This window comes from Phyllostomus hastatus, unplaced genomic scaffold (assembly GCF_019186645.2).
Source record: "Phyllostomus hastatus isolate PE091 unplaced genomic scaffold, TTU_PhHast_1.1 phas_contig_34, whole genome shotgun sequence".
Lineage (NCBI taxonomy): Eukaryota > Metazoa > Chordata > Mammalia > Chiroptera > Phyllostomidae > Phyllostomus > Phyllostomus hastatus.
Genome location: NW_025333857.1, coordinates 16,234,758 through 16,261,314, shown reverse-complemented (window position 1 = coordinate 16,261,314; position 26,557 = coordinate 16,234,758). Strand labels below are relative to the sequence as shown.

The 26,557-nt window shown below is 37.5% G+C and overlaps 1 protein-coding gene across 9 annotated transcripts in view; it reads right to left on the bottom strand.

Moving 5' to 3' along the window:
* Window positions 1–26,557, bottom strand: part of FREM1 (FRAS1 related extracellular matrix 1) — a 160,492-nt gene that overhangs the window by 51,067 nt on the left and 82,868 nt on the right. For 6 of the 9 annotated variants that reach the window (XM_045840791.1, XM_045840790.1, XM_045840793.1 and 3 more), the window contains 8 exons: window positions 22,120–22,314; window positions 20,855–21,040; window positions 19,364–19,560; window positions 13,696–13,918; window positions 11,560–11,704; window positions 8,324–8,465; window positions 5,569–5,764; window positions 1,469–1,733 (listed from right to left, as the gene is read on the bottom strand). In XM_045840791.1, coding sequence (XP_045696747.1) covers window positions 1,469–1,733; window positions 5,569–5,764; window positions 8,324–8,465; window positions 11,560–11,704; window positions 13,696–13,918; window positions 19,364–19,560; window positions 20,855–21,040; window positions 22,120–22,314 — 1,549 coding nt within the window. Of the gene's footprint in view, window positions 1–1,468; window positions 1,734–5,568; window positions 5,765–8,323; window positions 8,466–11,559; window positions 11,705–13,695; window positions 13,919–19,363; window positions 19,561–20,854; window positions 21,041–22,119; window positions 22,315–26,557 lie in introns of those variants that run through there. The other 3 variants (XM_045840792.1, XM_045840797.1, XM_045840798.1) reach the window with 3 other exon arrangements.

Genomic DNA, 26,557 nt, shown 5'->3' with positions numbered 1-26,557 from the left:
CATATTATTTTAAGTATTTTACATGCATAAGCTCATTTGAACCTCTCAACAATCCTGTGATGCGAGTACTACAAGCATCATTCCTTCTCTCAGGAGAGGACGCAGGGCACAGGGCCCATGTGACGTGACGAGGGTAGTGGCAGATAATGGGTGACGGAGCGATGCAGCCACTGCCCCCGAGCCTGCGCCACCACAGTTACCCCGCACCGCCTCTTGGGCAGAAAAACCATGTGGAAAGGAATCCCCACGTTTCATGTTTTATTTAGTAGATGACTAGCAACGCTCAAGACTGAACTGGTGATAAAGATATTGATTAATCAAAGGATTATCAAATGATTGTCTGCTTGTTAAGGACATTTGTCAAGAGAAAAAAAAGGTATGAGTTCAAACTTCCCTGGATTTTTTAACAGTTCAACTATCCAATATCTTAATTCTAAATGCTAAAAAGGCAAGAAAAATCATTTTACTGACCTTTAAACAGTGTTTATCACAGCAGACATATTGAACTTAGATGAAAATGTATGAAAGTAGTATTTAAACACAGGTGTATCGGTACACTTTACAATTTGTGGGAAACCACTGAATAACATAGAAGTACGCTACATTTATGTTACTCAGTAGTGCTTTTTGAAGGTTGTATTCTGACATGGTGAAAATCATTCAGAATCTCTGCATGTACGACAGATGAACCAAAGCTCTCAGGGCCTCCTTCTTAATTGCTAAAACTCAAGGCTGGATGTGTACCATGGTTCCCCCAAAGGCTCGTCCAGGATTTTTTGGTTCTTATCCTAGCCCTGAAGACATGTCTTTCTATTGAGGACTTCGACTCTGCCAGCTTTGAGAACTGCTAGATGATAGACCCTCTAGAGTTTATCCTGCTTTATGTGACTGGAAACAGATTTCAGTATTTTAAATGAACAGAGACTTTCATTAATGTGGTATCTTTGCCTTTTCACCAGATTGTTATTCATTCCAATGATTTATGTGATACACAATCCTCGAACAGGTGCACAGCCCCCAATTACAACACTGCTTCTATGGGGAAATGCGACCCACGGTATGACAGCGTGATTTATGACACAGTTCGCCAGACACACTGTGTCACAAGGCAGGATCTGCCTATGCCAAATGTTTACTAGTAAATACCTTTCCTCATATAGAAAAACATACTAAAAAAAAAGTGGTGAATCCCTTTTCTGTCTCCCCTTAGATGGCATCCTCAGGTCTTCACGTTCCTCCTCATCAAACAGCTTGCATTTAAGTCTATTTATGTGTTTATTTTTAAACAAGCCCTAATTTCTTGCCTTGCTGCTGGCATTCCAATGGTGCACCTTCACCTTTACACGGCAAGGCAGAAGAAGAGGAACGCAGATATACCAGAGCTGGAAAAGGACTCATTTTTCCCTCCTTTTGTCTTTCTAAGCACTAACGCAGGGAAAGGGTTTGGAAACGTTTCTTGCGGGCTCACCTGAACATGTCCCTGGGGACAGGTGCCTTCCTCTTATGTGCATAGCAGACTGTCTGCCCCACTATGTCCATTTGGCTGAAGCTTGTAATGGGGACTCCAGGATAGTGGGCGTATTCCACTTGGCCGTGCCGCGGTGGGGAGGTGATGACAAAGAGCAGTTCCTCAGGCTTGTCTGTTCCATCCACAGCGAGGAGAGTGGCGGTCGTCAGAAAACCTCTACCACCTTTAGGCACCGCAAGTGGCTTTGCAAGGAGGACAATATCACCTACACAGCAGAAGAGGTTGTGGTCAAGGACCCAATTTCAAAAAAACACAATATCCAAGGTAAAAAAAAATGCTAAATGGTGTAGAAATCAAAACTAACATGGTATAGAAAGGTTTATATAACTATAATTAATGAAAGAATTAGGCAAAAGCTATGAGAGGATATTACACAGAAGAGGAAACACATATGGCCAATAAAAATACAAATAGATAATCAATCTCAATAACCGTGGAAATATAAATCAAGATCACAATAAGTTGCCATCTCATAACCCACTGATTAGCAAAAATGGAGAAATCTGATGATGCTAAGTATTGAAGAGGATGGAGATCAAGAGAATCTTTCATATGATCCTGGTAGGAGAATAGATTGGTACACAATTCGTCATGATTTTGTAAAGAATTGAATGTCACAAACTCCTTGAGCCAGTGATTCCACCCCAGCTGTGTCGTGGAGAGAAACGCATGCCCTTGCACTGGGAGGCGTGTGCCAGAAAGGTCACTGCAGCAGAGCTTGGAATTGAAAACACTGGAGACAACCCAAATGCTTTCGCAAAAAGTGAGTATGTAAGCACACTATTTGTGCAAGTAAATCTAATACAATAGCAAAATGGATGAACTACAGCTACACACAGCAACAGACACAGCTCACTAACAGTTCTATGGGCAAGTCCCAGAAAACCATCAACAAAAGTAAGACAATGATTAACACAAAATTTGGGATGGAGGTTGGGAAGAGAAAAGAGGTAGATGTTGGCTACTGTTCATATCTTAGTCCTTGTATGGTGGTTGCGCAGGTGTTTATTGTATATTTTTAAAATAATGTATGAGTGCGTATATGAATGAGTGAAGCAGAGTGGGTCACACATGGACTAATAATGATGCAGTGTTTCACAAATTAGGAATAACAATCCAATTTTGTTCATTAAAAATAATCACATCTAAAATATAGAGCTTCTACTGTATGCCAGGTACAAGCCTAAGGGCTGCTACATCTTCACACCAACACTGTAAGTTAGGGTATTATTGTATTTCCCAGCTTATAAATGAGGGAACTAAGGTATAGAAATGCTAACTAATTTGTTAATTATTATGCAATTAATAAAAGGTGAAGCTAGAGTCTGTACTCAAGCTATCTGACTTGAACACAAACTTAAACACTCTATTACTTTGTTTCCTCTCTTTAATATACAAGAATTTCTTACACTTCAACATTAAATATGTAAATATCCAAAAGGAATTATGGGTGAAGGAAATGCCAAACCAATTCTAAATTAAAAAATACAAAAGGTCAATAAAATTTTGAAAAGCTGCTCTGTCCCATGAGCATATAAAAAGTCAGAATAAAACATCAAGCAGATATAGCTTTATCCCAGGGGTCTTCCTGAGGGGCGGTTCTGCCTGCACCAGGTGACATGTGTCCATGTCTGGGGACATTTTTGGTCATCAGAACTTGGTGGCACTATTGGCTTCTAGCACAGAGAGGCCAGAGATCCTGCTAAACATTCTACAATGCACAAGAAAGTCCACTACAATAAAGAATTATTCATCCCACAATGCCAATAAGGCCCATATTGAGAAAACCTGGTTTAGATGACCAAATTGATCTTTTTGGTATATTATACTTTTAACTCAAAATTCTATGCAACTAGAGTCCAAAGTGGAACCAATGACCATCTAACTTTAAATCAAAACTTAAGCCCCACCTACTTCAGAGGGAGTCAAGATGGACGCATCGAAGTAGTAAGGAGACAGAACAAAGGGGGGGGGGGAGGGAATCACCCACAAGCAGCTTCATCAGGAGCAGAAAATGAATCTGGAGGGAGGAACAGGATCCGTGTTTCACCTCAGTGCAGTTTCATATCACTGTTAACAGCAGAGTACAGAGAAGGATCAGGTATAGACCATAACTTCTAAACTTCTCAAAGATCCCCACGCCATTGTGGCCCCTGTGTAGATCAGAAGGCACAGCACAACTGCAGGACCTCACATTATTTATAACAGTTCCCTAATGGAATTCACCCAAATGCAAATAGTAGGGTTATGAGTCAGTCTCACAATTCAGCATAATTTTATTTCAAGATGAGTAATTATGGTTATGAAGTTATGTTGTAACCTGAGAAAACTCATGCTAGGTAAATAAATAAATAAGGATATAAAACTATACAGATATAAACACCACAATGTAAAAAGAAACTAAGAGAATAAACACAAAAGTTGTGACAATGTCAATAAGTTAATGTATTCACTAATCCTTTTAGGAAATGATCACATGTCAGTCTAGGCAGACTGCTAAGGCACCTGACAGCCTCAATTCCTTTTCTTCCTAGGCTCACAGCTAGAGTTTCTATTGCTCAGCCTCCCTTAACATAAAATGCAATTGCAATGCAGCCACTGGGATGTGTGGAAGACAGACAGACGGGTATCCTACCTCCAAGCCTCACCAATGAAATCCTCTTCTCATTTTCCTCTATATTTCGCTTTTAGAGTAACTCCAAGGCCTTCAGAGACGAAGGATTCTCTAGCTAGAAAGAACCCCCAGGTGGCTGTGTGGAACAGAACCCTCTTCCAGCCCGCCCCCTCCCCAGGAATGCAGTGTGCTAAGGCAGTAAGAAGATTGTCTGTCCTAACACATTAGCTGTCTGCCCTGATATTACTTATATTACATTTCACCTGGACATAGACTTACGATGAACAAGTCTTACTTCTGAGTAAGATGAAAGAGAAACTTCTAGCTTATCTAAGAGTCAGTTGTTAGACATCTTAACACTATACATTTCTATTGTACAACCAGGAAACAAATAAGTAAAAAACATTATTATACAGCTCAAAATAAACCTTAAAAATCAATCAAGCAGACTTAAAGTTTGTTTTAAAAGATTCAGGACAACTGTAATTACCATGCACATGAAGTAAAATTTTTACTACACTTAAGCATCCAATTTAGCTCTGAGGTTCCTGGCAGCCAAGGAAAAAAGAAAAAAAAAAAGGCAAGCATTCAGTCAATCAAGCATGTACTAAGGATCTAAGACTGTGCTTGGTCCTGGGAATGTATAGATCCTGAACCATACATATGAATGAAATATGATTCTCATCCCCCTCATGCAGTCTTTAAGCTAAAGTATGGGGCAGTTGGGCATCAAGGGCTTACACTCGCTACTGCTTATACTCTTTCTTCCGTTGCAACTCCATTTTCAACAAATAATCCACTTTCTGAAGATAAAACACACTGATTTGTCAAATTTTTACTTAAAGCAAAACACCCTGACAGTTAAAGTAGTGTATGCAACCATGTTGTGGATAAAGCTGTATTTCCAAGAGGCTTTTTGAAATACTAAACGTAACAAATACATTGAGCCTCATAGTCCCTAAGCAGCATAGGTGAGGAGCCATAGGATTGAATCATAAATTATGGAATTTTGAGTATAAAGAACTGATGTAAAATAAAAAAAAAGAAGAGAAGGCCCTGGCTGATATGGCTCAGTTGGTTGAAGCAGCCTACCTTAGACCAAAGGGTCATGGGTTCAATTCCTGGTCAGGGCACATGCCCAGGTTACTGGTTCAATCTTGGTTGAGTGTGTATGAGAGGGCAACCAATTGACATTTCTCTTTCATATCAATGTCCCTTTCCCTTCCTCTCTCTCTAAAAAAGCAAAGGAAAACTAAGGGTTCTTGGGTGAGGAAGGAAGGGAGGGAGGGAGGAAGGTAGAGAGAGAGGGGAGAGAGAGAGAAAGAAAGAGAAAGAAAAAGAAAAAGGGAGGGATGGAAAGAGAAAACTTAGAGCTATGCTGGTTATAAAAGTTGATCACAGTAAACCTTGGTAGAAATGCTTTTACCTTTCTGCATATACTTGATAGTGATCTGACAGTCAAATGCAGGTGACCTGTTGTCGCCATCCCAGAGGTAGAAGGTGAAGCTGTCTTGGTTTGGGGAATCCATTGCCGCAGTGTGAGTGTATCTCAGCAGGTTCAGGTCCACTTCCTCCTGAGTGCATTTCATGCCAGGGTAGAGAGGGACCCAGTCCCTCCCTGTCTGAAAGGTGCCAGAATTAGTCCGCTGCCCATGCTTCTTTTTTTTTTCCAAGCTGTGTTACTGCACATTTTCTGTATCCCCTGAAAACCTCTGATATAATGATAGTTCAGAGAAACTCCAGATTCAATTTTTAAGCATTTTATGTTTTTTTTCTTTCATAGAAATATATTAAAACAATTTAAAACTTTGTGGAAAAATGGCATCAGCCAAAAGATTGTTGACAAAGTCATGTAGCAATTCAACAGCAATGCTGCTTCCAAGGTATTTATCATAAGCAATCATAGCAGACTAAATATTCCAATTAAGGAGAGCAGGTGGGTAATTGAGCTGCTGGAATTGATTCTTTAAATATTAAATGTGTTTCACCTGGGGTTTTCTTTTTTTTGTTGTTTGTATCATTGTACAACTAATCAAACCTACATTATCAAATTTGTTGGTAATAGAGCTTATCTGAAGAAGATAAAACAAAAATAGAACGTATGTACTTACGTATTATACATTTTTAAGCCTTCCTAAAGCCCAAGGAAAATTATCAAGCTCTCTATTACTCTCTACATTTATAGCCTGAGTCAGCAAAAAGTATAGCATTAAATCTCAGAATTGTTCTAAAACAACCCAACTTCAGTTAAGCATATATTCTGCACAAAATTCAGTTCAGAAATTGTGGTATTTTCAATTAAAAGAGGTTCTTACACTAGGGGGAGCTGACAACTGAAAGTATTACAAAATGTAATTATAATAAATCTGTATGTGATTAATAATTCTATCATTATTCTCTCAAAATACGTAGCTTTCCCCAAGAATAACCCATAAAAGTCGTTTGACATAATTCAAGAAAAATATCATCTTAAAAATTTACCATGTGATATCTTGCAGTTTTTCTGTCTGGCTTAAGAGACTAGAACTGAAATTTAAGTCATTCTTTTTTTCTTGACACATTATTCCCCAGACTTCCAGTTCCTGGCAAAAATGCTTTGTCCTTCTCTCATTATGCCATCACTTCCCATTTTGGCATTCTTTTGGTAAAATTTCATCTTTTAAATATTTGTGCGCATCTGATATTTGTACACAGGTGTGTTCTGCTCTAGTGCTCACAGGTTGAAAATGGATTATATTGTAATAATTAGGTTTATTGCTTCCGTTCTAAGATCTATTTGCATATTTAATTTTTAAAACAGGTTCTCTCTCAGGTTTTAAACTGGACATCCTGTAAATCCATTTAACTTTTTCCTTTTTAATCTTTCCCCAGGAAGATTTTGTTCTCTCTCATCTCCACTTATTCCCCACTCACATTCCCAAATGTGAGCTTTGACTTGACAAAATCATTTGCAAGCCCAAAAGAGGAAGAAAAGAGTCAGATGCATGGTGTGGAAACTAAGGAAAGTCAACAAGAAAACAAGAGCCCTGGAGAAATTTCAGACACCTAGAGTCTTGGTCCCCGGTCTTGCAGAGACCTGGAGAACCACAAAAGAGCTGGGAGAGAATTATATGGTGCCATACTGGGAACCTGGACCCATCTGGACTTCCACGTATCCAAAACACGTCAGTTCCCAAGCCACCCAAATGTGTGAGCTCTCACTGCATTTCTGCTTCATTACTCTTTGAAATGAAATAAGGACACAGCTGTACCTCAATTTAAATCAGTGATTGCTCTTCACTCTGATTCTCTATGGTACCTACAATCTAAGACAATCAAGCTGTTGAATCCTTGCTGCCTTTGGAGGAGTGTCTACATGACATTCAAAGTTAAGCATTCAGCCAAATAATCACATTGGGGATGGTTGGTGGTGTTTGTTGCTAGCCTTAATCCACAATTCAAATAAACATTTACACGGATTACTCAAGTGACCTTTTCAAGTGACTGATCTGTAATTGGTGATGGGCATCACGAGCACAGTCTGAATCATTTGTTAAAAGACTCTCTTCTCCATTGTATTGATTCTGCTTCTTTGTCAAAAATCAATTGACTATATTTATATGTATGTCTTAGAGGGATTTTTACTTTGTTCCACTGAACTATTTGTCTATTCTTTCACCAAACCCACACTGTCTGGACTACTGCAGCTTTACAGCAAGTCTCAAAGTCTGGTGCTGTCAGCCCTTCAATTTCGTTCACCTTTGATATTATGTATCTATTTTGTGCATTTTGCCTCTCTACATAAACTTTAAAGTCAGTTTATTGATATTCACAACAATGGCTCTAAAAATAAAGTCTACTGAAAATTTTTTAATCCAGAGGGAGTAAAAATATCTTCAAGATTCTCATCAGAAACTAGACAACTTGCCTAACCCAGTGATTCCCTCCACCCCCCTCAAATTCAGGTGCAGTTCAGCGCAGAGGGAGCAGCGAAGAACCTTGACATTGGCAGAATTTATCCTGAATTGAGCAAGAAAATTTTAAATAGTGTGAGTTAACCCAAACTGGGAAAGTTAAATTTTCCACTTTTAGGCAAAATATAGCTATTAGAGAATAACTTCAGTTACAGAATCTGTGTATTGAGAAAATTTATATCAGCTATATTTATTTTGAAAAACAATGAAAGTAAAAAGGTCACTAACCTTAAGCTGAAGCTGCCCATTTTGGGGAAGCCTTTCAAATAAATAGTAAATCTTTTCCCTCGGTGAGTCTTCATCTGTGGCTGAAAGAACGGCGCCAGAAATAATACATGTTTCGCCCATGCTCATTGTGATTTCAGCCTTCCTGTAAAAAGGAAGATGTCTGGGTTGATGTGAAAATAGAAGGTATGGTTTTAGCAGGGGACATTCATTAATGACTACTACAGTTTCCAATTTCAACATTTTGGGGATAAATAATATTCAGTATCCAAAGTATTAAAAATGATGAGTCAGACTCATGGAAGAGGCTCTCATTTTTCTTTACATGTAAAAGTCCTAAAAGACAATTAGCCATAATGAATGTGCTATGAGGTAATTACATACTTCTAATCATTTATGTACAGAACTTCACAATTTTATGCTATAACTTATTTTTATAAAAATATTTTGTTTCTAATATTTTATTTCATATGACATCAGCTTCATGAAGTGGTTCAGTTATTATTGCTCTAATTTTACAGGCAAAAACTTAGACAGACTAAATGATTTACCCAAAGGGGTTCTGGTACCTTTTATAATATACCATTATGAGTTTGATATTAGGTAATCAGTAGCCTCCTACATCACTCTCTCTCTGCATGATGATATATGTGAAAGGACCTAAACAATGTCTGTCACAATGTCTTTTCACCGAGAAGCAGAGAGAGAGGAAAGTATATCATAGTCTGAATTATACTGAAAGAGACTCTATGACATTTGCAGGTAATTTCTTTGGGAAGTGCTTTCAGGAACAGGAGATGGAGTGAGGAATGAGAGAAGGAAGAAGGAAGTGGCAACAAAGGGTGTTTTTATTACTACGGGGCTCAGAGCTGCTGGGATCCTATGAAGAATAGTGTGAAAGGTCTCAGACTGTGCTGATGAAGAACAGGAGGCTAGAATATTTTATCCACCAGCTTCCACAGGTCCAGGGCTGCCCTCCGAGTGTGTCTGCTGTGCCTGAGCACGGGCTAGATGAGACACTGCTGCTTCAGAGAAAGCCCTGAGGCAGAAAAATGGGACAAGGCACTGTGGGCACTGGAGGGGGGCAGTGACAGTGCACAGAGTACGTTCCACCCCAGCCACAGCTGCAGTCACAGGGGGACTCAGGGGATGTGACTGAGGGACCACAGCATCTAAAAGTAATACCAAAGACATGTTGTCAAATGTTCTAACAGGGTCAGTAAGATTAGAAGAGCCATTAGATTTGGTTAGGAATCAAGTGGCTAAGGGGGAAGACAGTGGACATAAATGGAGGAAGTGAGCACAAACTCTTCTTTTGAGTAGTTTGAAATAAATGAGGAACTGGGCCATCTTTGTAGCTTGAGAATGAGGATACCTGCTTCTAATAATCATAGTAACAAACACTTATGAGCTCTCATTATGCACTAACTCACTTTGTCAGCAGTTTTACATATTTTAATTCATTTAATCTTTGCAACAACCCTGCGAAGAGTATATGTTATTATCCCAATTTACAAAGGGGTGACAAAGTGTTAGAGGTTAAGTAACATGTTCAAGGTCACAACACCAGTAAGTGGCTGAACCAAGGCAGTCTAGCTCCAGAATTTGCTCTCTCAACCACTAACTCTATCCCTATATTTTGTTAACTGAAAGGATAAAAAGGGAGAGATTAGAAATGCAGGAGAAAAAACATCATGGAGTACATTCTGGGAGGAGGCAAGAGGTGGTTTACCCAAGGACACATACAAAGGGAAAAGAAGGGGGACTGTAACTTCCTCACCACAGGGCAGAAAGAAAGGAGAAAGAAAAGAGAGAAAAAGGAGGAATTTTAAAGCAGGGTTAAAGGAGATTTGGTGAGCCTATAGATGAAGCTATCCTAGGAAGTTTAATAACAAGACCATAGAAGGAAATATAAACCAGACAGAACTGAGTGTCTTACTTATTTTATCTGTTTGATCTGTTCTCTTAGTGGGGAAAATAATACTTACTCCCCCCAGTGTTGATGGATTTAAGGAAATAATATATGTGAAAGGATCCAACACACTGTCCATAGTAAGCACTTAATAAGTTCCAGTTTTTACCTCCCTCCCTCTCTCTTAGGTAAAGTGAGGTCCTCAGAAAGGAGATTTCATAATACTGCAATATCCTTCATATTTTCATTTGATAAACAGATCAAGAGATACCAATCCAACATTCCACCTACGGAAGAAATTTCTGTTGCACATGCTTCGTTAAACTAATGTCTGAGATGCAATCCTCCAAAAAAACTATCATCAGTATTTCCCATAATGCTTTTCAAGGTCCTTGCTGGTGGCCCATAAGGGAACAGCAGGAGAGCTGGCAGGGACTTATTTGAGGTCCTCTCTTCTGCAAAGTGGAGGAGGCTTTGGGAGTTTACACACTTTTAGAAAGTCGTTCACTTCCTGATAAGCACTGTCTACTCAGTGCCTCTCACCGCTGCACCACTGAATGTGAAGGTGAGGTGCCAAACAGCAGATGCTTCTCTACATTCAGCCCTCACAGGTATCAAGCTCTGACCTCATACACTTCTATACAGTTGCCAATAACAAGAGAAATGGCTGGAGCTATAGAAATATAATTGATAAAGATCATACCCTATGATCAAACTCTGCTCAACTACAAAGGGAGATATGGAAAAAGTGGGCAATTAATCATAGCAGCTCAGAATTTTTAAAAAGTGATTATTTTGACATCAGGTGGCAAGGGGCTGTTGATTCATAGGGAACAGTGCAGCAGACTGGTGGACAATGAAATAAATACCAAGATGATAAGAAAGTGATATTTGTATATTTCCCTCAGCCACTCTTAGTGAAAAGTTTGACCAGATCTACAGTGAGGATGTTCTACAGTTAATATTATCACACTTCAGTTGAATCTATATATTAATTGCAGTTTGGTGCATGTGTGTGCATGTGTCTAAATATTTAATACACTGTTCATTTTATACTGTATGTTCAGTCATTCTTTATTGTTTATAACTCAATAGACATTTTAGAGAAAAATGAAATAATTAAAGGGCTCTTTTGAGAATGGTTAAGGGGCAGTTACATTAAGTAACCTTTGCATTAAAGTTCTAGGCACCTGGGTAGGTGGGACAAACTGTGATAGGAGCAAGCAAGCACTTGTTTCTCTCTGAGGACACACACTACATGTACACCTAGCCTTCCAGACCTCAAACTTCTATAAAGAATCTAAAAGGGACTCTTCAGGTAGCTTACTTGGTCAGGATTGGTTTTGCATCATTGATTGGGGTGACCTCTACTGAAATGGTCCTAAGTATCTTGTGTTTCCCATCTGACAACTGGATTGTGAAGTCATCAGCAAGGTTCTCTGAGTCATCATGCACATACACCAACTTCATTCCTGGAAGAAGGGGAAAAAGAGAGGAAGTAAATCTGTCTCATGATTGGACAATTTCAAAACATGTCAGATAATCGTTTTAATTTCTACACCACTGTTATTAGAAGAGATCATTAATCAGTGCAACAGGGGGTGAAATTAAACTGTTTTATAAAGTAAAAGTATCCTCTTAATTGATTAAAAATTCCTATTTTAAATACTTCAATATTTGATAAAAATCTTAGTTAAAATCAGTGAGAAAAGGACATATGACTTAGTAAACTACAGGAGAACAATGGTGTCATGGTGCTCAGATGAAACAGAAAATTGTTCATTACATGGGGGAAATTATGATTAGATTCCTACCCTACCTCAAGTCAAAACCAAAACAAATTCTAGATGTATCAAACTTTAGGTATAAAACTATTTTTAAACCTATATAGCACAACTGGCAAACACAAGGCCTATGGGCTGAATCTGGCTCTCCACCTTGTTTTATCTGCCCGGCACCTTGCTTCTACCCGGTGGCAGAGCCAAGCTCTCACTTAACTGCTAAGGAGTAGTTACATTTATACAGTCCTAAAACTGCATTCATCTCTTTGAAGGCAACCACAAGGCTGATGTGGTGAAAATAAGCCTGACACCCCTGCTACATAGCATTCCTTATGGAAATACAAAGAGACCCAGAAAGCCAAAACAGTGTTGAGAAAGAAGAATAATTTTGGAGGACTTGCAATTTTTTTATCTCTCTACTTAAAAACTAAATGAAAAGGAAAATATGAAAAACCTTATTTGTAACATGTGATAAAAATATAAAACAATATTTAATGTTCTTTTATAAATCAATATGAATGATAAAAAATTGGGCAAAATATATTATCAGGCAATTCACAAAAGGTGAAACATATGGTCAGTAAACATAAAAATAGTTTCAATTTTACTCAAAATCTGAGAATTTCAAATCAAGATAATAATGAGACTGTTACTGACTTCCAAATTTGTAAAGGTTTTTGAAAATAATATTGGTGATTGACTAGGCAATAGACATGCTTATGCGCATGGTGGCCATGGTCCTTTTTACCCTAAAAGTATTCTAAATTCTCACCTTTTGTTGCCACGTAATTCCATTATAAAAACTTATGAAAAAAAATAAGAGATGTGCACCAAGATTTATGTTACATAAATATATGTAAAATATATTTAACATAAATATATGTAAATGATGTTTATTGATATGTAAATTATAATATCAAGAAATTAAAAGATATCTGCACATTAAAAATAGAAGACAGTTGTATAAAATTACATGTAGTATGTCCATGAAAAGAAAAACTGTAATCATCACAAACTATATTTTTATTAATATTTTAGCCATGCAGTGAAAGAGGGGGAAGGACCCTCCAGGCTGGGGAGGCAGAAGCTGACATGAAGACAGGAAGGAGAGTGAGAGCAGGCAGTGATTCTTGATGTGCACAGTTTTCTCAAATATTTAAAAGTATTTTTATATATATAAAATGGGTTTATATCATTTTTTACAAAAAGAGTAAATAAAAATGTAATTCAGGCTACTACTGTTTCAATGTTTCATTTCCTTAAAGAGGAAATTCTCTCCTCAGAGAGCAATGAATTATTATATATGGTTCTATATGTGTTTCAAATGTGGAAATTTTGGCAGACAAATCTCTTCAAATTTAGTTCCATGATCTCAATGGTTTTAAAAGGAAATTTTAAATATGACATTAAAAGCTTTAGCTAAAATACCAAAAATCACAAATGTCATTTTTATTGATGCTCTAAAAGTGAAAGAAAATATATTATTTTCTTTTTAATTACCCACTATCTTTAGCTGGATCTTCATGCCCTACATTAATCCAGAGCCAAGAGAAAACCCTTGAGGTATAAATAAATAAAGTAGGTAAATGCCATTTCTTTACTTCCTATTTCTCTGATTTATTTTTATCTTTTCTGGGTTAAATTATTAAATCGAGCACAAACAAAAGTAGAACATGATATACCATTCTTGAGAAGTTCCACAGAAAAATTGGAAACAAGTTCATGCTTCTGGCCAGGGCTGGCTGGCTGCGTATACTGAGGAAAATCTTTGCTAAGCACCCCGCTGATGAGGAGGCCATGACGTGGTTTCTGAGTGATGCTGAACAGCAAGGGGTCCCTGGGAACATCCAGGTCAGCAGCGTTGATGATGAAAGAATCCAGCTCTTTCATCTGCCCTTCACACACCTACAATGACAGACAGCAAGTCAGAAAAGTCAGCTGCATGCAAAATAAAACTGATCCTTCTTTTGGCCAGTTGTTCAAAAGAAAAATTTTAAGATATCGTACTAAAAATTTTCCATGAGATTGGTGTGTTATGAGTCCTAAGTATTTGCTGGTTTAACATAACCTTAGAAGATAAGAGCACATATATTTAATCTTTTTCACATTTTTACTGAAGATTTCAAAGCACTTTATTTCCATGATAGACAAAGGATAGTGGGTGTGTGTAAAATTTCATCATTCAAAAGTTGGGGCTGGGGGAGCAACCAAAAGATGTTTGCTTTCTTGAAGTCACTGAGAAGTTCACTTGTAAAACTGACTGAGACAGACCCTTCACCTTCAGATCCTAATCTGTCGTTTTAACCTTCTGGACCTTGTTCCTTTTATAATTCTTGTATTTCTATTTTAGAAATGTCACACATATCTGCTATACACACTGGGGGTGTTTGGTATTCTTAAATTTTTGTCATTGCAGTAAAAACTTCTGTATTTCAATGGAAATCAATAATCAAGAAGGGTGCTTCTGGATACAGAATGTAAATTTTAATCCTGGGTCCCTCATTTCTCTCCAGTCCTCACATCTCTAATTTTCCTGAACTACCTTCCTCCACTCACACCTCACATCAGGTTTCGACTCCTTTAAGCACAAATGGAACAGGATGTATTTTATTTCATGTAGAGTCTAGTCATTTAGGACTTGATGTAGTACTTAGTTCTCTTGATCTTCTTTTTCTCACAATAAAAACAAAGAAAATAAAGAAATATTCCTGCTTTCTATTTTGAAATGTAGTAAGATCTAATTATCAATTTAACATTTACTTATCAGAAATCTGCAATGTCACTGTGCTGCATTTATGGGGAATACAAATATTCTGAAGAATCAATGTTAGATGAAATCGTGAAGGCCTACCCATCAATAATTATAACACAAGGAAGAAAATATCCAGTGCTACTAAATATGGCTAAACAAGAAGTGAAAAAGGGTGGAGGAGATCAGGAATGTCATTATGGCTGAGTGGGCATTTTAGCCTTGAAAGATATACAAGGTCTGTCCAAAAAGTATTCAGCCATATAATATGAAAAATAGAGGCATTTATTGAAGAAGATACAAGATAAAGAAACATTGTACATAGTCCCCTTCAAAGCAAGCATCTTGGGACCTCACACAGTTCTCCCAGCACCTCTTCCACCATTCAAAACACTGCAAAATGCTTTGTTTAAATCTCCATCAGCAGTCCTGTCATATTTTCCTGAATCTCATCAATGGTCTGAAATCTTTTTCCTTTCAAAGGTGGTTTTGGAAAAGCCAGAAGACACAGAGTGCCAAATCTGAGCTGTGGGAGAGTGAGTTGCCTAGGTGATTTAATGTTTTGCCAAAAAAACTCTACATGAGACATGATGCAATAGCAGGCGAGTTGTTACAATGAAGCTGCCAATCACCAGTTTTTCACAGCTGTGGCCATTTTCATCATATTGCTTCTCTCAACTGACAAGGAACATTGAGGTAGTATTGATTTATTGGCCTGGAGTGGCATACTTGTGATCGACCCTACCTTCCCAATCAAAAAACACAGTTAAGGAGTTCCAGCTAAGAAAGGTGTAGGTAGAAATGCTTCACTTCCTCGCACAACCAAAAGAAGGATAACAACCAATTTAAAAACAAAAGACAACCAGAACTGCCAGAAAATCTAACTGCATGGAAGTCCAACAACCAAGGGATGAAGAAACATTCATCTAGACTGGTAGGAGGGGCAGAAATGGAAAGCCAGGGCAGAGAGGACATACAGGCTGGTGAACCTGGTGGGCAAGGCAGCAGCTGGCAGATGGGATTTCCCACATTCACATGCAGATAAGCTGGGAGGAACACTTGGGGAGTGAGACAGACTGTACAACCCAGGGTTTCAGCTGGGGGAAATAAAGCCCCAAAACCTCTGGCTATAAAGACCTGTGGGGGTTGCAGTGGTGTGAGAAACTCTCAGCCTCACAAGAGAATCTGTTGGAGGGGTCCCCACCGGATCCTAGAAGGTACACAAACCCACCTACCCACCCAGGAATCAGAACCTGAAAGAGCACAATCTGCTTGGAGGAATTGAGGGAAGTAATGGAATGTGAGGCGAGACCCAAGCAAGTGGCATTGTTCCCTCTCTAACTCATGCCTAAAATACAGTACTACAATGTAACAATTGGGTTGAACCACCCTGGCAAATACCTAATGCTCCACCCTTTACAACATAACAGATGCCTAGAGACAAAGAAATATGGCCCAAATGAAAGGACAGATCAAAACTCCAGAAAAAGAACTAAGTGACAACGAGATAGACAACCTATCTGATGAAGAGTTCAAAAGACTGGTAATCAGGATGCTCACAGAAATGGTTGAGTACGGTTGCAACATAAAGGAAAAAATGAAGACTATGCAAAGTGAAGTAAATGAAAATTTACAGAGAACCAACAGTGAAGGGAAGAAAACTGGGATTCAAATCAACAGTTTGGGGCGACAAAGAAGAAATAAACATCCACCAGAAACAGAATGAAGAAATAAGAATTCAAAAAAATAAGGAGAGGCTGAGGAACTTCTGGGACAACTTTAAACATGCCAACATCTGAATCACAGGGGTGCCAGAAGGAGAAGAGGAAGAACAAGAAATTGAAAACCTATTTGAAAAAATAATGAAGAAAAACTTCCCCAATCTGACAAAGGATATAGACTTCCAGGAAGTTCAGGAAGCTCAGAGAGTCCCAAAGAAGTTGGATCAAAGACAAAACACACCAAGGCACATCATAATTAAGTTACCCAAGATTAAAAATAAGGAGAAAATATTAGAAGCAGCAAGAAGAAAGGAGACAGTTACCTACAAAGGAGTTCCCATAAGACTATCAGCTAGTTTCTCAAAAGAAATCTTGCAGGGAAGACGGGGCAGGAAAGAACTATTCAAAGTCAGGAAAAGCAAAGACCTACAACCTAGATTACTCTATCCAGCAAAGCTGCCATTTAGAATGGAAGGGCAGATAAAGCACTTCCCATATAAGGTCAAGTTAAAGGAGTTCATCATCACCAAGCCCTTATTATATGAAATGTTAAAGGGACTTATCTAAGAAAAAGGTCAAAACTCTGAACAGTGTAATGGCAATAAACTCACAACTATCAACAACTGAACCTAAAAAAACAAAAACAAAAATGAACTAAGCAAACAACTAGAACAGGAACAGAATCACAAGAAATGGAGATCACATGGAGGGTTATTAGTGGGGAGGGGGGTGAATGGGAGAAAAGGTACAGGGAATAAGAAGCATAATTGGTATGTACAAAATGGATGGGGGTGCATTAAGAATAGTATAGAAAATGGAGAAGCCAAAGAACTTATATGTACAATCCATGGACATTAACTAATGGGGGAGGGAATGCTGAAGGGTGGGGGGATACAGGGCAGAGGGGGATAAGGGGAGAAAAAATTGGGACAACTGTAATAGCATAATCAATAAAACATACTTTAAAAAACACCACAGTTAACATGACTTGATCTTGCTGCAACTTTGCTGCATCTTCTCGACCATTTTTGAAGCATTTGTGCCACGTTTTTATTTGCACTGCACTCATTGCATCATCCCTGAAAGCCTTCTGAATCATCCAAATAGTTTCCATGGAGGAATGTTTAAACTTAAGGCAAAATCTGATGCAGATTCCTTGCTCTACTCACTCAGTCATTTTGAATGGGACGGCCACACAGGACACATGCTCACTCAATGATGTCTACCTCCCCCACTGACTAGTACGGAGAGGTTGTTATGTACACACATGTGCATTCCAGCCCACTCTCCTTGGCTGCCAGGTTACAGCGATGTTGCACAAACCATTCTCATTATATTAACAATAGCTGGACTTTTTCCGAACAGAACTCCTGTGTGGTTTACATTTGTGAAAATCTCATTTCTCTTTAGCCTCTTTTATTGACTATAAAGGGACCCTTCCTGCAACTGTTTTTCATTGAATTTGCATAATTAAGAATCATTTGCCATATCTGATACCTGGGCTAAAATTATGTGATTTTTTAAATCTCCTACTTATTAAGGATGAAGATAGTTTCAAAATTTAATGCACAGTGATATCATTATGAAATTATCTTTGAAGATAACTTGTCTTGTCTCCAAGAAATTTATAAAGTAACCTAAAAATATGTTGTAATTATTCTTCATAGAGTTTGGGACTCCTGAACTCACTATACGGTAACAGTGGTAAATCAGTTCACGAGATGACTGGGACATTTTGTTGAAAACATATGGGATTCTTTTTCGCCCATCTAATTGCTTATTGAGATTATAAATGAAAGGTTTAGACCAATATATATAAAATATAGATACTGACTAATAGACAGGTTTGAAATGAATAACAACTTAAACTAAAATGTCATTTTTTTTTGCATGCTTCACACAACTGGATGGAAGCCCAGCTATCTACAAAATAAATATATTTTTGACAAGAAAGCAAAATAAATATGACTATCTTTTTAAATCACCTAAATAGAGCTCCATATTTGTTATACTTTAATAGTTTCTCTAAGGAATGCTCAGGTAAAAAGCATGCTTACTTTCAGAGAAGAGCAAAAAACAATTTCCCAGTGGCCTAATTATTTCAGAAACCCCAGCCCTAAACTCTGGAAAGATTCAAGACAATCGAGGTAGATGTAGAAGAAACAATTTGTATGTTTTTTTTCTGTCTCATGATTATGTAAGTGAGCTTCAGAGAAATCCATGTTCCAGCTGAAGGAGAAAGGCAAAAGCTGGCACTTAAATCTCACTGTGTGTTGGCTCCCACTTACCATTAAGTTTCAGTAGAAAACAAAAATCAAGTGAAGATTTTTGCATTTTTAGTGAAAAATAAGGTAAGATAATTGTTTTAAAATAGGTGATATTTGCTTCAGTCAATGTCAGAAAAAAAAATAGGACAAACATAACAACCACAATAACCCAAATGGCACCTATTTACTGAGTAATGCCCGGCCGTCTTGAGCACCATGGCTACCCCTAAGGGAGGCTTGCTGTACATTGTGCACATGAGGAAACAGAGGCATAGGAAGATAACGTACCCCAAACCCTGTAACTAGCAAACTGCAATACCAAAGAACCTCTTATTCCAAAGTCAGGGCTCATCCATTTAGTCAGCTTGGCTATAGGTATGCCTGGATTAAATCATCATATGTAAAAAAATAGAAGTCTTTTAAAATAATTCTATGCTGTTATCAAAAATTTAACTAATTATTTTTAAAGTAGAGAGTAGCAGGTATAATATGGTCCCTGATTTGTAAATAGACTCATACAGAAAAATCATACATACACAAAACGTGTTAAGTTGACAAGGTGAAAATAAAAATCAGAAAATGATAAGAGAGAAATAGGAACTTCTGATCTTACAGTAATATTCTGTACCACAAAGTCAGGAGCTTCATCGTTTGTGGGGTTGATTGTAATGTAAAATGGTATCTCCAAGGAGCGGTGTTTCCCATCTGTGACGTATACCATGAACTGGTCGGCTGTTGGTTCCATCCTCAGGTGCCTGGATTGCACATAGTTAATATGCAAAGCCTTCATGTCTTTCCAACGAAATGAAGCTAAAGTACACCAAGATAAAGCAGGTAAATAAGAAACTCATTTTTATTTTTAGCTACTAGTCCTTAATCCTTTAATCAACAGCCTATTTCTCAGCAAAGCAAACAAGAGATCATGGCAGTTGACTTAAGAATGAGCCATCAGGGGCTGCTACAGTGACTGTCAACTCTCAACATAAAAACAGATATTCATAAATGCCAAGGAAGGGTTCAAATGTGCATGGAGAGCAGAAGGGTGGTAAGTGCTGGCCAGAATGTGTAGGGACTGCACGACCAGCCTTCACATGCTTGGGTCAGTGAAATTGTCTCTTGGTTGAAACTACTTCTGTATCAGCAGTTCTTGTCATGCTTCAGTTAGAAAGAGACCATCATCTCTCTGTGTTTCCAAGAAACTAAGAAAATCCTTTATCTTCCCTGGTAGATGAGAAAGACGGAGTCCAGTGTTTTCTAAGCCATGTACTGAGTGAAGAATGTAGGCTGTTGAGAAAATCGACTCTATGGTATTACCTTTCCTCTCCCAAGGCCTCAGTTTTCTCACCATATATTAACTTTCTCCTGATAGAAGGTTGGTAATTTTTTAAAATACCAACTAAAAGGATGTGTTAGAAAAAAGCAAGAAACCATCTCTTTCAAATAAAAGCAAAACAAGAGTCAATCATCTGCCTACTTCACATTCATATTAAGCAACTGGTTGGATTGAGTGGAATCAGCTGACCTGTGGTATTCTGACAATGTCTTGAATGAAAAAAGAAAAATGTTCAATGTTGTACATTAAGTCACAGGAACATTGTATAAACTTTAATGCAATTAATCTTTTCCCTCCAGCTTTACTGAGATATAATTGACATATAATATTGTATAAGTTTAAGATGATGAGTTAATATACAAATATGTTGCAAAATGTTTACTACAATAAGGTTGGGAAGCACATCATTCACCTCACATCATTACCATTTTGTTGTTGAGGCAGTGAGAACATTAAAGCAGACTCACAACACAACTTTCAAATCTACAGTGCACTATTGCTAACTACACTTCCCACGTGGTACCTTAGATCCCCAGAAATTATTCATTTTCATAGGTAAAATTTTCACTTATTTTGAAGTAAACTTGCATGCATGGAAAATTTCAAAGTTAAAATTAAATATAATAATATTTAAAAGCACTAGCCATAATAATTTCTTAAATGTATGTAGTGATTTGACCATTTTTTAAGTCCTTACCCAGGATTGAGCATGATCTAGCCAGTAAGAGTATAAACATAGGCAAGTTATTGCTGGTCATGAAACTGACTTACCTATCCTTACGCCCACATTGCTTTTCTCAAAGCCCACAGAAGGTAGGGTATTCTCTAGGTAGCCAAACTGGGGAGGAGAAATCAAAACAAATTCCAAGTCATCTGCTGCAGTGTCAGGGTCAGTGGCTGACAAATGGTTAATGGTGAGGGCTGCTGAGAAACCCTCATCTACCTCGAACATGGCACCTGCATACAAATAACAACACAGTTATGACTTAGCGTGAAATCCTCTAATCAGAATAGTGAGGACAAAGGGAGTGATTGAAATTCCAATTCAGAGAAGCCTCCCATATGCAAATGCACTTCCACAGGAGATGTTCATTTCCTCTGGCATAATTCTCCTTACAGTGAAAATATTCAGGGCTAATGAGTGGAATTTGACTTATGGAATTACATTTTTTTCTTGTACAAGCAAGCCAGACAATAATGGAAAGACAGCAGAAATACTAAATGCTTCAGTACAGCCCTTTAGTCATTCTCAAGGAACTCTGATTTCCCTTGTGTCTCTATAGAAGTGACAAATGAAAATAAGAATTGCCAAACTGTTTTTAATGATAAGCCACTAAATGTAGTTTATGGACTCTTCAAGATCAGTTGTTACCTCTGTTTATCAGAGTGTTAATTGCCTGCAAGCTATTATGAATTGCTCATAACCACCATTTTTTTATGCATTGGTACTTAATTATTCTGCAGGGACAATGCTTTCTTTCCAGAACATTGCTTGGGAGATAGTTTGCAAATTTCAATAACATTCATACATATGCTCATATTTTTTTTCTGAGAGACAGAACATATACATAATGCCTATGAAGAGATGACTTTCTAAAAAGCAAATATGGTTAAATGTATACAAATGCTCTCTCTGGTATACTCATTCTGTTCTAATAGAAATTATTATGGATAAAATAAATTACTCTCTCTCCAGCAGGCAAATAGTGTATTCTCATGTGAAATGAAGCCAGAATATTTGAAGATTCCAATGTTGTCCTCATACACACACACACACACACACACACACACACACACATACACTTGCATTCTCTCTCCATACAGAATTATCTAAACTTTTAAACAAGTAAATTCTTTTGCCCTGTAATCTTTTATAGATTTGGGATTTTCCGCAAATGTGCACTAAGGCAGTTACTGGAGGCAATTCTGTATCATGGTTTTCTATTTTTGACTACAAGTAAAGTAAATTATTTCACTGAACCATGGTTATGTGACTGGGTGAGGTAATAGGATTTGAACACAAAAGACATTGTCACCTATTGCAATTGAAGGTGGTTGGTTGTCCACTGGATGTACTGTGATGTTGAGATCATACACTGGAAAGGACCCATGAAGAGGAACAGATGGATGAGGTCCATTGTAGCAACAGCCCTTCACTGAAGGACCAGCTTCTTCATCCGAAACCACTAATGTAATGATGTCATAACAAGGCACAAGGCCAATCTCACCACCTGGAAGATGCAACCATAGCGGGAACCTGACTTTGTAAAAATATTGAATACCAAGATGAAATCTGCTCAAACCTCTTCTACAAGTATAGAGTGTCAAGAACAGGAAGTTACGTGGCTAAAAAGTAAAACTCAATTTTATCACCATGAAATTTGAGTCATGAAAATGATGCAAAAATGCTTGCCCATCTGTTGCCTTTGGTGAAATCCCTGCTGAACACCTATTACCAAATGGAGGGGCAAGACAGGGCTAACAAGGGTCTGACAGTTCACAAATAACCAAGGAAGAGACACAAAACTAGTGATGGTTTCATTCTTCTCTCATAATTCTCTTTAATAATTGCCTGCCCATCTGCATTAACCACCTTAAATGAAAAGCCATCAACCACATCATAGTTCCAAGAAATAGAAATGCATGGATAGGTGAAATACACATATAATTCACATTTTGTCATTTGTTTCAGTATTTTCCTCATCATATAAAAGCCAAGATTTAACAAAATAAGAGCAGCACCTGGAAAAGAAGTGACATTTGTTTTCATTTTCTTTATACTTTTTAGGGCTTACACCTGTGAGTTTCAATGTTCTCTCAACTTAGGCAGTGAGGGGAAAGAAGGAAGATTAGACAGTTTGTCAGCGAACAGGACAGTCTCTCCTGTTTTACTAACTAAGAGCATTGAGGTGGCAGTATTCATTATCCTGGGGACTTAAAAGTTTTCCAGATGTGCTTTCAGTAGTTCTCATGCACCTGCTCTGAAAGTTCCAAAAGGGAGCTGTGCTTGAAGTTTTGATGGGACTAGAGCACAAAAGATCAGGGACCTCGTCACTTTTTCACAGGGTGCACTGGTCACATCTACAGAGTATCGTGCTTGGCACTAGTCTCCTTGTTTGAAAAAAGACAAGTATTAATACAATGCAGAGGTGATATTTTTGAGTAACCAAATGATTAAAGGATGAGAAATTGTTTTAAGGAAAAATAGTGTTGAAGTTGAGAGAATTAGAATTAAATAGCTGGCCTTCAACCTTGGGAAAGGTAAAAAATAAGAGGACTCTCATGTAGTCATATACATAAAAAACAAATTGGCTTAAAATATATTTATTCATCATTCACTCAACAATAAAAATTTAATATTTAATGCCTAATATATGACAGTGTTCTGGTTGCTCCAACAAAGACAGACATTATGAAAATGTCAAAAGGCATTTCAAAAGAATGTCAAATGTCAAAAGACCACCTACATGTCAGATGTTGAGACCATCTAATTACAGAGAAAGAAATGCAATTTGCTTAGAATATCACAGATGTGTGTGTGTGTATATAAAGGAGAACAATATGGAATTGCCACAATTGAGCCAAGTTTTACCCATTAAAGGGAAAATACATATAGCTCAGCCTGACTCTGTACAAGTTGCCAAGGGTGAAGAAGATGAGAGTATTGGCTGACACTGGTGTGGGGGCAGGGCACACATGCCAGAGAAAGTCAGAGAAGTCTTCCAGACAACTTCCCTGGCTTTGTATCTAGCGTTAGGTAAGGCGGAGAACTGGGAGATGGGAAAGAGGACCTATAGGGAGAGAGAATCAGGAAAACAAATGGAAAATCATTTTAGGAAGCTAAGACAGCTTTAAAAAAAAAAAGCCAATATAGTACATTCAGTAACTGTAATGTCAATGTAATGCAAGCACAGGAAACATTTATAGAAACAGTTGGAAAAGTAGCCACAGCATTAAGCCACAAAGAAGACTACAACACAAGTGGAAGAATTCTTTACCTTGAAATGAAATATAGCCTAAGGAGGTGATTTATACTTAAAACTCTTAGTCATAGTATTAAGAGAAAATTTTTAAATGGTTTTATGTTTAATGTTGGGAGAATAGCAAATTTCCTATCATAACATATATATTTATTTGTTTGTTTATTACTTTATTAGTGTTTGTTTTATGCTACATTTATTCCCTGGCCATGAGCTTCAGTTTCTTCTGGGATATCTTTTTCTTCTGTGCAACTTCCTCTTCTGGTTTAGGGAAAGTCTACTCTTTTTCAGTGAGGATCATCTCAATATGACAGGGAGAGCTCATGTATGGGTTAATCCTCCCATGAGTTCTGTAAATTCTATGCTGCATCTTGGAAGCTTTGTACACCTGGATGTGCTCAATGACCAGAAAATCTACATCTAAACCCTTACGTTCAGCATTACTCTATGTATTTTAAGCACATACAGCAAAAACTCAGTACTCTTTTTGGGCCACTGACCCTGTGTCCAGCCAGCCCCACCATTTGGCCTGGGCACACCTACCAACTCCACCATTGTATCGATGGAATGGGACACATTTCTTCTTTAAAGTGACATCTTTCAGATACTTGGTGGCTTTCAAATATGCATACCTTTGATGACCTGGGCAGTTTCATGAGTGTTCTTAAAGTGGACACAAAGATTTAAGCCTCTTGATTTGCATGATTTTGTGGGGTTTTCTGGGTCAAGTGAATAGCGATCTTCAGAGGTCACCTCTGGTCACTTTCAGGTAGAGGAAGAGTGAAGGCTCCGGGGAGAATTCATGAGAACTTAATGTCTCACCATATTTTATTTATTAAGTCTATGTTTATAATAACTATAATTTTATAACATTTAATAAATATTTTATCAGAAAAATATTGCTATAAGAAATGCCTGAGATTTTACTAAATGTCATCCACAATTATTATTTTTGCCTATGTTTTCTTCTAGGATTCTTATAGTTTCACATCTCACACTCAAGTTTTTAATTCATTTTGAGTTTATCCTTGTATATGGTGAGAGAAGATGGTCTAGTTTCACTTTTTTGTACAAATCTGTCCAATTTTCCTAATACCATTTGTTGAATAGTCTGTCTTTACCCCATTGTATGTTTTTTTTTCCTTTGTCAAATATTAATTGACCATAAAGGCTTGGGTTTATTTCTGGGCTCTCTATTCAGTTCCATTGATCTGTATGTCTGTTTTTATGCCAGTACCATGCTGTTTTGATTACTATATCCTTGTAGTATAGTTTGATATTAAGTAGTATGATTCCTCCACTATGTTATTTTTTGTCAAGATCTAAAAAGATTTTAGATCTTTTGTGGTTCCATACATATTTTGAAATATTAATTCTAGTTCTGTGAAATATGTCATGGTATCTTGGTAGGAATTGCATTAAATCTATAGCTTGGTTTGGGTAGTATGGACATTTTAATGATGTTAACACTTCCTATCCATAAACATGGTACATGAGTATGCTTCCACTTATTTGTTTCTTTTTCAATTTCTTTCTTCAGTGTCTTATAATCTTTTAAGTACAGGTCTTTTGCACCCATTGTTAAATTTACTCGTAGGTATTTTGTTTTTTTGAAGCAATTATAAATGAGATTCTTTTCTTAGTTTTCCTTTCTGATAGCAGGGGTGTTCAACCTTTTGGCATCTCTGGGTCACAGTGGAAGAAGAAAAGTTGTCTTGGGCCACACATTAAATATACAAACACTAACAAAAACTGGTGAGCAAAAAAAAGGTTTTAAGTAAATTCACAATTTTGTGCTGGGCCACATTCATAGCCATCCTGAGCTGCATATGGCCTTCAGGCTGCAGGTTGGACACCCCCATTTCATTATTGGTGTATAAAAATGCAATAGATTTTTGGATATTTATTATGTTCCTGCTGCTTTACTGAATTCATTTATCAGTTCTAGAAATTTTTGGTGAAATCTTTAGGCTTCTCTATATACAGTATCATGTTATCTGCAAATAATGGCAGTTTTACTTCTTCCTCTCCAATTTGAATGCCATTTATTTCTTCTTGTCTGATTGCTGTGGCTAGGACTTCCAGTACAATGTTGAATAATAGTGGTATCAGCTCAGGCAAAAGAACAAAAGGAAGAAATGAACAAATGACCTACAGCAAACTAAAAAGCCTTTGCAAAGCAAAGGAAACCATCAACAAAATGAAAAGAAAATCCATTGAATGGGCGAACATATTCACTGATACATCTGAGAAGGGCTTAATATCCATAATTTATATGGAACTTCTAAAACTCAACACAAAGAAAATCCAATTAAGAAATGGGAAAAAGACTTGAAGAGACACTTCTCCATAGAGATGGACAATAGACATATGAAAAGGTGCTCAACGTCACTAATCATCAGAGAAATGCAACTGAAACCACAATGAGATATTACCTCACAACTGTCAGAATGGATATCAGCAAAAAAAAAAAAACATCAAACAAAAGTGTCGG